The following is a 15,517-nucleotide window of genomic DNA, read 5'->3' on the forward strand; positions in this document are numbered from 1 at the left end:
CTTAACAACAGATTTTTGGCACAGGTGTTCCCCTTATTTTCCTAAATATCATTATGAGCAGAGGCATTCCACTGCCAGGGAACAGGCCATGCCACCTTCCTCTTCAGCCGTCACCCATACCAGTCTGAGTGCCAACCAATGCTGATATGCTCAAAAGCACAGACACACCCATGTGCGTGCGCACACACACACACACACACACAAACACACACACACACACACACACACACACACACACACACCTATACACACATACCCTCTATTGTGACCACAAACTGTCAGATGTGCATGCATGTGTATGCACACAAACACACACACACAGAGTGAATGCAGTCATAAAGATTTGACACACATTCAGAGAGGATTTGATTTTAGTTTTCTCTCATGAATCCTGACTGACTGCACAAATGCAGTTTCTGCATAATCTGTTTTCTAGTCAGTACCCACAGATATTTTTAAAGGGAATGGATTGAGTTTACTGTCCTAAAAAAAGAACATCAGCATTCACCCTCCGTGTGTATGTGTGTGTGTGTGTGTGTGTGTTTGCATCAGAGCAAGTGTGTGTGTATGTTGTGCATGCTGTGTGTAACTGTGTGCGCATGTGGGTGTTTTAAAGGTAAGGACAGAGAGATGAGTGACACTATGCTAATTGAGGCTTTGGCTGTAACTGTGAATATTTTAAATGATTTTAAGTGACATCACATTGATTCATGTTTTTTTATTGGAGGATGCATATGTGTGAGAGCTGTACATCAGACACATATCTGTCTGTCAGCGCTCATCAGGACTCGTGTGTGTGTGTGTGTATGTGTGTGCACACGTATGTTTTTGTGAGTGTGTGCGCGCGTGCACGTGTATGTGTGTATATATGTATTGGTGTGTGTGCGTGTGTGTGCGTGTGTGTGCGTGTGTGTGTGTGTGTAAGTGTATGCTATGCACGTGTGCATGGGTATTCTGCGTGTCTTTGTGTGTGTGTGTGTGTGTTTTATTACATGGGCTTTTCACTTCCTATAAGCAGCACTACATTCCTCTCTCTAATCCTTCAATAGAACACTGCCCTCTTTTTTCTCTCTTTCCAAATTTGGCATTTTTCCTTGCCAACTAGAGAAGGCTTGAGTGAAAAAGTCATTTTAGGGACTTCTTATCACAACCCTTCACAGTCTTTTCCCTCCCTCCCTTAACCACGCAACAGACATATTTGCATTCCAAATGAGCCCTGTGTCTGACATGCAAATTAATTAATCTGAAATATGCATTTAGCCCTGCACAAAAACCACCAAGGAACATCACTGTGAACATGGCTGGGCCTGGAGAATTCAGGGTTTTTAGCAGTTTCTGTCAGGCAGCTGTCTCTGCTAGGACATACTTGTGATCTGGTGGATTAGTGCACTGGAGGACACACCCATGATCTGGTGGATTAGTGCACTGGAGGACATACCTGTGATCTGGTAGATTAATGCACTGGAGGACATAGCTGTGATCTAGTGGATTACTGCACTGGAAGACATGTCTATGATCCAGTGAATTAGTGCACTGGAGGACATAGCTGTGATCTAGTGGATTAGTGCACTGGAGGACATAGCTGTGATCTAGTGGATCACTGCACTGGAAGACATGTCTGTGATCCAGTGGATTAGTGCACTGGAGGACATACCTGTGATCTGGTGGATTAGTGCACTGGAGGACATAGCTGTGATATGGTAGATTAGTGCACTGGAGGACATAGCTGTGATATGGTGGATTAGTGCACTGGAGGACATATGGTGGATTAGTGCACTGGAAGACATAGATGCCCTCTTACTCTCTCCCAGAGTCAAGTCTCATCTCTCCACAACATGCATATCCCTCAGCTCCATGCCTGTGATATATGTTTCATACCTTCACATTAGCCAGTAATGGGAAATTGCTAATAAATCCTGATTGGTCCTTATTGATTAGAATTGATTCTTAAATTATGAATGGATGAGTTAAATAGTTAAGCACCTTTAGCGCCCAGTGTAGGGGCCATTACTTTATCTTGATTTATGACAAATACCCCCTATTAATATTAGGACATTTATTTATTCTATTCTACATTTAAGTTGAAATTGTAATGGAGTTTATCTTGCTTTTATTGTTTATTGTTTAGTGTACATTTATTATTTCATTAGTCGTTCCTACTGCAGGAAAACAGGAATAAAATTTATTTAAGATGGTGAGGTGATGCGGGCCGGGTGGAAAACGTGAGTGCGAGCAGAAACGGTCTTTGACCATGTTTGCAAACTCAAATGCAATCAGTGAAACTTTTGGTTGGACTTTAAGTTTAATTTTGCTGCTTTATGTTCATTCTATATTTCAAATAAATTCAACAGAGGAACGACAATAACGCATCTTTATTCTCATTATAACACGCGTCAGACAAATGCACCCGATTCCCAATGAAGTGGATAGAGGTGGGAAAGTTTAATGGAGCACAGGAAACAAAGGAACAAAACTTAACCTGTTTTTACCACTACACCTAGCTCAGTTCCTCAGCCAAGCTAAACCAGACACTTGGTAGTGACCACAGGCCTAATCTATCTATCAATCTCACAGGCCAAGTCTACTGACACAGGATCGAACGCAGGTCGTTTCAGTCTGGCATGGACGAGTGTCTGGGACTATAGGCACACACTCATATTTGTCTGGCCTCTTTGTTCTATAGACACAGAGACAATGGGGACCAGCCACTCCTCCTGGCATACCAGACATATGAGGTCCCATGTGAGTTTCAGAGGCTCACAGACGCGATGGGGGTGAGCTGACTTCTGACCCTGGGAGGTGCCCTGCATAATGCAGATCTGATTGAATGTTTGTATGGATTAACTAGTGACAGATAGATGGAGCAAAGAGGGGAAACACCCGAGCAGCCTGCTTCTCATTCTGCTGATGAACCTGCCAAACACATGGGCCACATGATTAAAGAGGACCCCACCAACATCCACGGACATATCAGCTAACACACATCAAAACACTCTGCTAACACACACACACACACACACACACACACACACACACACACACACACATCAAAATACTCTACTAACACAAACGCGCACACACACACACACACACACACATACACACAGACAACTAACACTCTGCTAACACACACACACACGCACGCACACACACACACACACACACACACACACACACACACACACACACACACACAGGCTCGCGCTTACACACACACACACAAACACACGTACAAACACACATCAAAATACTAACACACAGATAACTAACACAGTCAGCTAACGCACATCAAAACAATCTGTAACATAGACTGCTAACATACATCAAAAAACTAACTCAAAGACTGCTAACACACAAAAAAACACACCACTAAAATACAGTCAGCTAATAAACATCGAAACATACCACCAACACACAGACAGGTAACACACATCAAAACATACCACTAACACACAGAGAACGAACATACATCAAAACAGTAACACACAGATAGTTAGCACACATCAAAACACACCAATTACACACAAAGAACTAACATCAAAACACACCACTAACACACAGAGAGCTAACACACAAAAACACACACAGAGACAGCTAACACACAGCTAACTGACATCAAAACACTCCACTAACACACAAGGGACTAACACACATCAAAACACTAACACATAGACAGTTAACACACATAAAAACACACCACTAACATACAGACAGCTAACACACTTCAGAACACTAACATGCAGACTGCGTACACACATAAAAACACTAACACAGAGACAGTTTACACACATCAAAACACTAACACTAAGACAGCTTACACACATTAAAACACTAACACACAGACAAATAACACACAGTCAGCTAACACACATCAAAACACATCTCTAACACATGTGAAAGCACTCCACTAACCTCAGCCTCAACCCCAACATTAACACTTACACTAACACTAACACAACATCATTTCACATTGAATCTCTAAGATTTTAGTGTCAACCTCAAACCAAAAATGTCTTTGCTGTGAATAAGAACTTGTTTTTCAGAGTGTGAAATTTTGACAGATTTGACTCTGTACACTGAAACCACAGGCATAGAGTGGTATAGAAACTGTTTGATTAATCAGAGACTGGCCACTCGGTGCCAAAATATTATACCTCTTCTCTTTATCCGTCAGACTGTCCATAAGCCATCTGCCTGCTGTTCTGTGTTTATGAGTGAGGTGCAGTTGTTTGTTTGTCTGACAACATGGAAAGCATTCTTTGGCACCCAGCATGTCAGAACACACATAAATACACACAGCCTACAGTCTGTTTGTTTGTTTGTGTGTATGTGTGTGTGTGTGTGTTGTAGACACATTTATTTTCACATTTTCCACACAACGTCTGAGTTACAAACTGTTTGATACATCTTTGTGTACATCACGTAATATCCCAGATAAGGGATAGTGAGTGTACTTAACCTATTATCCCAGACTGGGAACACTGATTGTACCTCAGTGCTACCCACACTTCAGACTAGATGTTGGTGTGGAGGAGTGCTCACCTGTTCGGATTGTTCTCCTTTATTCTTAGTTTTTGGCATGATCCAAATCCATAGCTCAGAAGTAGAGCTAAGAATCAACCACCTGCTATGACATTTTCAGTATCCACGTCATATCTCCTCTCCTATTGATGGCTCTTTACCAATTAGACCCAGCGCTGTCCATACAAGTCGTCTCCTTGACAACTGTGTCTGTTTGGATATGCCCATGTTGAGTGAATTCCCACTTGCATGTTGATCGGCAATATGATCAGTGGCACGGCACGGCATGGCATGGCAATGTAATGTCTAGTTTCTGTGACAGGATCTGTAAAACGCATTAAATCTTAACATTTGTTTATCACTTACAGTTTACAATAGTTGCTACCCAAATCACTATCTTTATGAAGGGATTAGCATTCTAACCAAGATATGCTTTGGGGACAAGTTGGTGTTGAAATGTCTGAATGGTTGAAACAATGGAAGAAACAATAATTTCTCAATTTGGTTATGTTTTCCTTTAAAAGAAGGGCATGTGTGCTGTTCTTCCTCTCTGAGTGTTCACACCTCTTCATCAACAGTAACTGAGCACTGCAATTCCCAGCATGCATCAGTGATGTTCCTCAGGTGAACATTGAAAATGCTCTTTTTTTTAGGACAGATTACTAAGATAGGGGGACCTACGCCAACTATATGATTATAAGACGTGATTATAAGTCACTTCAGTTTTGTGTTTTTGTGGAGAAATGCACCTCTATGGGCCAGTGCTTCTCATGCAGTACTACTTCTCTGTGTCTGTGTGTGTCCAACTGGTAACCTTTCCTAGCTCACAGTTAGGGAGTTTGTCCTTGCCACTGTGGCCTTGGGCTTGCTCACTGAGGATTTAGCCACTGTTTGCTGTAAAGCTGCTTTGAGACAATTTTTGATTGTAAAAAGCGCTATACAGATAAACTTGAACTTGAACTTGTAACATGAATTGTTAAACCATAGAACTAAAGACCTCAAAAACTTAACACCTCAACACTTGCAGCATGCCAAACCCCACATCTGTGTGGTCGTGTGTGTGTGTGTGTGTGTGTGTGTGTGTGTGTGTGTGTGTGTGTATGTGTGTGTGTGTGTGTGTGTGTGTGAGTTGAGTGTGTGTGTGTGTGAGCTGAGCATGTGTGTTTGAGTTGAGTGTGAGTGTGTGTGCATTTGAAGCCCTGTGGCTCCTGTGTGGGTTTGGCTGACTGTTGGAGATGTAGATGATCAGTGTGTGAATCATGAGACTGAAAGCTGTGTGGTTCACTCACATTAACACTCACCCAGCCCAGCCCCAACCCTGTCCTCAAGTCCGTGTCTGGGAAAAGTCAACATCATGTTTGATAGTTCCCCATCTTAATAGCACTTGAGGTAGTACGTAGGCGCAGTGGGTAGTGCTGTCGCCTCACAGCAAGACGGTCTCAGGTTCGATACCCAGCCGGGCTGCCGGTGTCCTTTCTGTGTGGAGTTTGCATGTTCTCCCTGTGTCTGCGTGGGTTTCCTTGGGGAGCTCCACTTTCCTCCCACAGTCCAAAGACATTCAGGTTAGGTGAATGTTAGAGATGCTAAATTGCCCGGGTATGAATGTTTGTCTGTGTCTGCCCTGTGATGGACTGGTGACCTGTCCTTTAGCTCTATGAGCGTTGGGATAATGAGGTAATGAGTGAGTGAATAGCACTTACATTACTACACAATCAAATGTGCAATGTATGATTTATCATGTCAGTACAATCAAAACAAAGAAAGACAGAGAATTTTGTTTGTTAAGCAAACTCATCCTGGTGATTCAGACCTGACTGCGGTGGTCAGCAGCATGGCCCCCACAGACCAATGGAGATGGATGAGAGGAGCGCATTCAGACCTTTAAAAAAGCCTGGCCTTGAACAGGAAAGAGAGAGAGGGAGAGATGATCTGCGGCTACCTGGCTCTTATCTGCCGTCTCTTGCATCTCTTACAGGTGGGCTGGCACACCCTGCCAGCTGGGCAGCAGAATGAGGTAGCTGGTACGTTCCGCTACAGAATGAGGTAGCAGGTACTTTCCGTTAGAGAATGAGGTAGCTGGCAGGTTCCATTAGAGAATGAAGTAGCTGGCAGGTTCCGTTACAGAATGAGGTAGCTGGTACATTCCGTTACAGAATGAGGTAGCTGGCAGGTTCTGTTACAGAATGAGGTAGCTGGTATGTTCCGTTACAGAATGAGGTAGCTGGTATGTTCTGTTACAGAATGAGGTAGCTGGTACGTTCCGTTACAGAATGAAGTAGCTGGCAGGTTCTGTTACAGAATGAGGTAGCTGGTATGTTCCGTTACAGAATGAGGTAGCTGGTACGTTCCGTTACAGAATGAGGTAGCTGGTACGTTCCGTTACAGAATGAAGTAGCTGGCAGGTTCCGTTACAGAATGAGGTAGCTGGTATGTTCCGTTACAGAATGAGGTAGCTGGTACGTTCCGTTACAGAATGAGGTAGCTGGTACGTTCCGTTACAGAATGAAGTAGCTGGTATGTTCCGTTACAGAATGAGGTAGCTGAGATAAAAAAAAAAAAAAAAAAAAAAAAAAAAAAAAAAAAAAAAAAAAAGGGCAGCCGTGGTCTAAAGGGTAGAGAACCGGGCTTGTGACTGGAGGGTTGCCGGTTCGATTCCCAGGCCCAGCATCCACGGCTGTGTGCCCTTGAGCAAGGTACTTAACCCTAATGCTCCCCGGGCGCTCACCAAGGAGGCTGCCCACTGCTCCTGCGTCTGGTGTGTGTTCACTACTGGTGTGTTGGATGGGTTAAATGCAGAAGACAAATTCACTGCTCGCTGTTCACAGTGTGTGTGTGCAATCACTGAAACTTAAACTTAAACTTAAATTAGCTGGTATGTTCTTTTACAGAATGAGGTAGCTGGTACCTTTGGTTACAGAGCTGCCCTTCTCCTCACACAGCTCCCACACACACACAGGGAGGGAGGGAGGAAGAGGGGAAGGACTGAAAGGTTAGAGAGAGAAGGACTGAAAACAAGAGGGACAGAGAGAATATTTGTGTGTGTGTGTGTGTGTGTAAGCAAGTGAAAGAATGAAAGAATGAGAGAGAGAGAGAGAGAGAGAGAGAGAGAGTGAAAGAGAGCTGAAATAAAAAGTACTTTAAATGTTTAAATTGCTGCAAATGCAGAAATACAGTACAGTACAGTACAATACATTTTCCTTATTTTGCTTCCATTTACTCAATACATACAGTACCAGTCAAAAGTTTGGACACACTTTCCCATTCACTTAAAAGTGTGAAAGTGAGAAAGTGTATCCAAACTTTTGACTGGTACTGTATGTATTGAGTAAGAAGTGAGGGGAGGGGGAGAGAAAATGAACAGAAAGGTCTACCCGTATAGCTTAGTTGGGACGTCCAGGTCCTTGAAAATTTGGTCTTCATGTGTTTTTCATGGAGGCTGAAAGAAGGATGAGAGGAGGAGAGAAACAGATTGAGAGATGAGTAGAAGGAGAGAGAGAATGGAAAAGACAAGCAGCGCTCAGTGCATATGCCTCATCGGTACTGTACTTTATTCCACTGTGTGCTAACTGCTAACACCATTTTAGCCCGATCTGTGATATGGGCTCAAACTGTGTGTGTGTGTGTGTGATTGTTTATGTGCATGCTTTGAGTGTGTATTATGTTGCATTTGCATGTGCATGCCCTCCGGTTGCAAGCCCACTTCTCTAACCATTAGGCCACGGCTGCCCCTGTTGTGTGTGTACTGTGTGTGTACAGTGTATACTGTTTAGCCTAAGGCACTGTGCGTGTCTTGTGTCTGTAAATGCTGTGTGCGCATATGTGTGTGTATTGTGTGTGTATGTGTGCATTGTATGTTGGGTGTAAATGCTGTGTGTGTATATCATGTGTGTGCGTGTGTGTGTATTTGTGCATTGTATGTGTGTGTGTGTGTGTGTGTGTGTGTGTGTGTGTGTGCTTTTTAGCCCAAGGCATTTTGTGTGTCAGGTGGGCAGTTTTCCTCATAGCAGACTGCTCCGCACATCTGGACTCACAGAGACCACATCTGCCAGATTCTCACTTTACCCTCACAGCAATGATGTTCTCTCTCTCCTTCTTTCTCTCCCTCTCTCTCTCCTTCTCTCTCTCCCTTTAGGTCAGCACTTAGGCTTCAGACAATGGCCATTGTTTTTGTTGTTGTTGTTGTTGTTGTTGTTGTTTTGTCTTGTTTTGTTTTTTAAGTCAAACAGGTCTTTGAGGAATAGCTTTCATTTTGACTTCATATTCATTTTCATAGATCAAACATGATAGATAGATAGACGGAACTCTGTGTTCACTCAGTGCTTGACAGAAGACTATTCCAGCATAGCAGAGTGCAAATCAAATAACCTTCATGTACAGCTTCAGTGTGTGGGATTCCCAATTCTCTTTCACAGCATTAAAACGTATACACCGGAGGGAATGAAACATTTTTGTATGTATTTATGTAGTTCTGTGTTGTCTGTCCGTGCAGGTGTTGACTGATGAGGGGTTTGGAGAAATCACCACAGAGATAGCTATGGCTCAGGAGTTTTATTATGCCGAGGACTACCATCAGCAGTACCTCAGCAAGGATCCCAACGGCTACTGCGGACTGGCTGGCACCGGAGTCTCCTGTCCAATAGGACTGAAAAAATAAATCAGGGCAGTCTTTCTATCAAAACTTACAGTCATAATTTACAGAGTGGACTCAATAAGTTTTCCTCCCTTAAATAGCCTTACACAGATCAACCGCACACTGATTGGCTGCTAATTTCATACATACTGTTAAAATGCCTTGGCTTTCATTTATAAACAGTGAATTCACTCATCAAGTCTTGTCTTGTAGACACTGCTCTCCGACTGCTGGAAAAATATGATGCATTTCTCATCGTTCAGCACAGACTGATGATGAAGCAAAGTATCAATCTGTCCAGTGAATCAATGAACCAGCTCCACTGTAAACAAATTAAGCTTTGGCTTATCTGCTGGTAATGGAAACTTTAAGATTTTATTACCTTAATTGTGACAAAGCAGAGGGGGAAAACCTGTCTTGGAATTTTACGCATATTTTAGATCAGGTTTGTTGGTGAAAATAGTATCTTTTTCCTTTCATCTTTAAGTGCTGATTTGCTGTTTTGTCTCTTCAAAGTGCAAGAAAAGCCACATCTGAGATGCTAATAAAACAGGATGGATATAACTCTGCTGCAGTGTATTTTGTACTCTTTGTGGAGGAGCTGTGTGTGTGTGTGTGTGTGTGTGTGTGTGTGTGTGTGTGTGTGTGCGCGCGCGCGGATGACTGTGCCCCTGTGTGACTGCTGACTTGATTCACGTTATGTCTTTCATTCTGCTGTGATCTGCTCTCACTGCCCAAGGCCTGCTTCTGCTTACTCGCTTACTCATCACTCAGTGCTCTGTGTGTGTGTGCGCGCGTGTGTGCGCGCGGATACTTGCGTGTATTGCAGATACTTGCATGTATCTGTGTGTGTGTGCGAATACTTGAGTGTGTGTGTGTGTGTGTGTGTGTGTATGTGTGCATGTGTGCGTGCATACCTGCATACGTGTGTGTGTGCCTGTGTGTGTGTGTGTGTGTGGCACAGCCAAACACACTCAGTGGGAGTGAGCCCTCTTTGCCAGGGGCCCTCTGTGGCCTGGCATCATCATGGCAGCAGGGAGTGAGGTAACATGGGCACAGCCTCGTGTGTGTGTGTGTGTGTGTGTGTGTTTGTGTGTGTGTGTTTGTTTGTCTACCCAGAAAACAGGAGGGACAGTAGCAGGCACACACAAGCAGTGGAGCAAAGGATTATGGGTAGACTCCTCAGGACACAAACACAAACTACATTCAGAAATACTTAATCTCCTCTCCTATTCGCCCTCTTTTGCTCTCTTTTTTTCTATCTGTCATTTCATTTGCTGTTTTTGTGTTTTGCTGTTTGTGTAAGCTTAGTATCATTGCATGTCAGTCCTGACTCATAATGAAGACAAGCCCTCAGCTCCATTAAGTTTCACAATCAGGAAACTGCCTTTTCCTCTTTCATCTAAACACTTATATTTTCAGTCTGAATGATGCATTCTGATATCTTAATATATACCAAAACCTGCTCTGTGAATGATAACAACGCCAAGCTAATTCTACATACAAACAAACACGGTAAGACAAAAACAAAGACTGCGTGGATCTGTTGAGGATGGCTCTGATAGCAGCCAGGACGTGTGCATCTCACATCCATCTGTCTGTGCTCCTCATGCGTGTGCCTGTTCACTCCTCCATCTGTCTCCCACCTGAGTGTGTTTTCTCCATATCTCTGTCACAAGTCTTACCATCGCACCCCCTCTCTGCATCTCCCTCTCATTTCTCACCGTCTTAACTGAAAAAGCACTGCACATGCATGCACACAAACACACACACACACACACACACACACACACACACACACACACACACACACACACAGAGCTTTCTTTATGCTTCTACATCAAAATTCATATATTTTTTTGGATGCTCAAGTTTGGCTCGGAAGGAAAAAAAAATCACTATTTCTGGTGATACAGTGAAAGCTTTTCACTCAAGACTGAATTATGGAGAATTCATAGTGAAACAGATTTGGACTGAAAGACTGTGTGGAGGCATTAATGGTTTAGTCAGAACCAGTTCATTTAAGAAATCTGTTGGCACTGGCCCACTGAAAAATGTAAGGCCTGAACACTGAAAGAAACAAACTTTCTCAAAGACCCTTCATTTCATTTAAGGAGAAGGAGGAGGGTTTAATGGAATTCCCATGAACACAGGTGAAGAGTTTGGCAGCTCTGTGCTGTCATGGTGACAGGATCATAAGAGACAGTCTGATGCAGAGCTGACTGAAACACCTGATCAGGACAACCACACAAACAATCAACACTCAACTTAACCTGACCAGACAGACAGCAAGTGTATGGCGTTAACTAGTACACCATTATTAACATAAACACTTAAAGATGCTTATGTAATGTTTATTTCACTGTTATACACTGATTATTAATGTATTATTTTTCATTTGCATAGAATCCTCTAGAATTATTACAAAGGCATTGTGGGAACACATGTTTGATCATAGGTCTGAGTGTGTGTAACAGATAGCTGGTTTACTGGTTTATAAAATGGTTGTATTCAGAGAAATGATTATCTGCAGAGATGTCGTTTTCGGAATGGCAGGTGCAGACCCTGTTAATCCCCCGGAGCAGGTGGCTCCCACCCCACGTCTCCTTCCCACTGCCACCCTGACAGGAGCCCCCCCACAGAAAGACTGGCACCCACTCACACGCCCGCATACCTGGCCTGGCTTGGACAGACACCAGCCGGGCTTACTGCGCCAACACAGTAAAACCAGAACACTCTGTGATGTAGTTCCTTTGGCCCTACTGGTCTAGAAACATAGCCCCCCCACCGCCTCCCCAACACACACACACACACACACACACGCACGAACGAATATCTTTGTGTTCGTTCACAATAATGTTGTAATATGTCTTATCTCCGATCTTGCACTTTAAACACAAACCTCCAGAGACAGAGACTGACCGTGGACCAGTGGTACTGTATTTAGTATTGTTGTGGTACAGCAGATAACTGAAGAAACAAACTCTGTACCACACACAGCTGAACAGTAGCATTGCTACAAGTAGCAAGACTATCAGCACTTGCAGTTTCTGTTCAGAATTCCCAGAGAATTGTACAGCTTATGAGCTACTCTTTAATGGAGGAAAGACATTTTCCCACCAAAGAGAACCTGGCTTTTCTGCTGCAAACTTTTGCAGACTTCTGCTGTGCCACGTGAATAAGCTACACATACACTAAATATGTACTCTATATGTTGTCATGTCGTTCTTAGCAAAATATGAGAAATGTTTTATCTTGTACCCTTTTAGAGGCCTCACGTTTGATCCAGAACTAGTCAGTGGGGACGTGTAATATAAACATCAGGATTTTGTACATAATGTAATAAACAATCATTAGCATTTTGGTTACACAATCAGCTTGACCTCCGTCTTGACTGAAGAGATACCTGGGAAGGGGCGTGGCTTCTGGCCCTTCTTGACTGGCAGCTTCCTATTATTATTTTTAGTTAGCCTCAGAGGTCACATCTGATATAAAGTAGCTTCTATGTAGCAAGTTATTTTTGTGATATAGCTTGTAGAGGAACTAACTACATTTCTCTGAGGGATAGCTTTCATGTAGCTGAGCAATGTTTTTTTTTTTTTTTTTAGCTCGCTAAGCAGCCTGTCCAACACTAGTACCACAACACTCTAAAGGCCAGTTAAGAGCTGGTCTGATACGACAGGCCATTCATGTCAAAGTGAGCTGTTCTCTGATTGGATCAAAGATTCTTTATTTACACGGCACATTAATACATTTAAAATGGGCCATAATATACATTTTGAGTGTTCCTCTTCAATGGTGAATTATTCCTTTTCGACATTCATGCGTTTAAAGGAATTTACTGCCATCTGCTGGTCTAAATGTATAAAAAGAAAGAAAGAAAGAAAGAAAGAAAGAAAGAAAGAAAGAAAGAAAGAAAGAAAAGCTAAATCCAGGCAAATTTTTCTAACAGTTTGTGAATCAATACTTTACCATCCAGAAACCTTAAGCATGTCGTAAGACGAATTTCTTTCACGTTTTCATCATTAATGCAAGATGCAACATTTTCCAGCATATCGCTTTTACAGGCCATAGCCGTGACGAATATGGCGCTTGATTTCTCATTCCAGCACGTGAAGGAGAATGCATCAAGATTCTAGGAGAAATTCTGGCTGTCATGTTGACTTTGTTAAGACTGAACAAATTAATATTAATAGAGCAGAGATGTGTTTCATGTCTTTCGTCCCTTGACCTTGCTGGAAGAAATGTTCACATCTCAGTGTAGGTATATAAAAGCCTTATTAAGGCTGACTGAGATGACCTGAAACCCAGTTATGTGTCAGTGGCAGTCAGTGTCAGTGTCTGATTTACATAGCATATGGTTGTGTAATTTAATCTCCAAAAGGATCTTCTGAAATCAAAACACTATTTTTGGACCGTCAGTCGCTCTTACCAGTTGAACTCAATGACTCTGACCCTGAAACTGAAGCTGAAGGTCATTTTATATTTTTTATGAATATTTAACCCATCGGAGATGCCAGCACAGACGTGTTTCAGAGTTTCTGGAAGTGGAACACTGATCATTTCTGACTGCGGCTGTACCCTTCATCTCCCCTCGAGGGCATAGAGAGATTGTTGAAGTGTCTGACATTTCACAGAGTAAACGCACTGGTCTTGTATCAGTGTTGTTGTTAAACCCAGTTTGCCGTATCAGCAGTCATCTAACGATTTGATGTTTTATTGGTGCCCTCTAGGCGTCTGTACCACACGGCTCATTTTCTGAGAACGCCAGTAAATGATCCATATGTTTTCCATCAAGCTACAAATAACATCAGACCGACGCTGGCAGATGAATACAGGACTGTGATCCCGTGGGACTGTGATTACGGCTAAATGTCTATGCAGATTTATCCGTGACGTCAGAAATCACTTGAACTTTATATTCAACGAGAACAGGACGACTAAAGATGGATACTGTTTGCTCAGTTCTGTGTGCATGCATCCTAATGTGATGACATGTTGTTCTAAGTGTTATGAATAACAAAGTAACACAGTATACAGTAACGCGTTACTCTAATTACTCTTCTCTATAAAGTACTGTAACGCACGTTTCCTAGTGGAAATTCCAGTTGAAAATCCAGTAGCTAGTCTATTGGGATGAAATGGTCTCAAATGGTCTGTGCTGGTTTCAATTGGTTCCAGTTGGGTTTTCAGTTTCTAATGGTTTGCCCAGTTAAGAATACCAGTTGAAACCATTTAAAACCCATTTAGACCAACAGAGCCATGGGCAGTGGCTACTTCACCAGTTCCACCCAGTTGAAACCAATAGGATATAACTGGTATTGTCTGCTATTTATTTCAGCTGGAAACAATTGGTCTCAAGTGGTCTAACAAACCCAATACCTGCACTTGGTGAGAAAGTGCTGTAAATTGAGAATGCACTCAAAAATAATGAAATATAATGAAATGAATTGTTTGATTCATCAATTAACAACGTACAAAGTGCACTAAAGAGAATACTTTTTTTTTAATGTCAAGTCATTTGTAAAATGTTTTAACCGTTAGTGTTTCTTTTTAAAAATAAGTGTTTTCAAATTGAATATGAATTCATATTCAATTTAAAAACACTAATTTTTAAAGTTGTATAGGCCTATTGCTTAAAGAAAGTTTTCTGCCTTCCTATTGGTCAATTTTTATTAATTATATTTTGCTATAAACTGACCAAAGAGGTGCACACATTGATTATTTGGACATAATCACTACTTACTGAAACAATTATATTACATCAGAGCAAGCATTTTGGTTACACGATCAGCTTGACCTCCGTCTTGACTGAAGAGATACCTGGGAAGGGGCGTGGCTTCTGGCCCTTCTTGAGTAATCTGATTGGTGTATTCAAAAATCCTTGCTGTAACGTCGCACGAAGGCAAGCAATCAAAACCCGCGAATTTCGCTTCGGTTAAAACGCAGGTCAACAGTTGCAGCCTACAGTCAGCCTTAATTCACAGTGAAAAAAGTTTGCTCTGATAAGGTACTTGGAAGATAATTATCGGACTGTTGTTCCCATTTCTTGTATAAAAATTTCGATTTCGACAAAAAATTACCAAGTACTGGGTGTTTGGACGACGGAGCCTATCACCAAGGCCAGGTTTTGCTACTGGTAAGCAAGTTGCATTAAGTGTTTAACATATCTTTAACTTACTTTAGCTTTTACATATGACAAAAAGAAGATCACTTCGTGGGCTTGTATGCTAGTAGAGTTATATTGATAGTTATAACTATATAAAGACAGATGATAACATTATCGAATCAGTTCCTGTGGGATCCCCGCTGAGACTGTATATTCAGCACACGCTTGCTACAGTCCGTTTTTAGTTAACCATAATG

General features: G+C 42.2%; 1 protein-coding gene across 1 annotated transcript in view; it reads left to right on the forward strand.

The window, feature by feature from the left end:
* The window catches only part of msraa (methionine sulfoxide reductase Aa), a 61,176-nt gene extending 51,461 nt beyond the window's left edge, over positions 1–9,715 (forward strand). Inside the window, exon 6 of the mRNA XM_030771228.1 lies at positions 9,011–9,715. Within this exon, the coding sequence (XP_030627088.1) occupies positions 9,011–9,175 (165 nt within the window). The 3' untranslated portion in view covers positions 9,176–9,715. The remainder of the gene's footprint in view (positions 1–9,010) is intronic.
* Positions 9,716–15,517: the final 5,802 nt, after the last annotated feature.

Source organism: Chanos chanos, chromosome 4 (assembly GCF_902362185.1).
Source record: "Chanos chanos chromosome 4, fChaCha1.1, whole genome shotgun sequence".
Taxonomy (NCBI): Eukaryota; Metazoa; Chordata; class Actinopteri; order Gonorynchiformes; family Chanidae; genus Chanos; species Chanos chanos.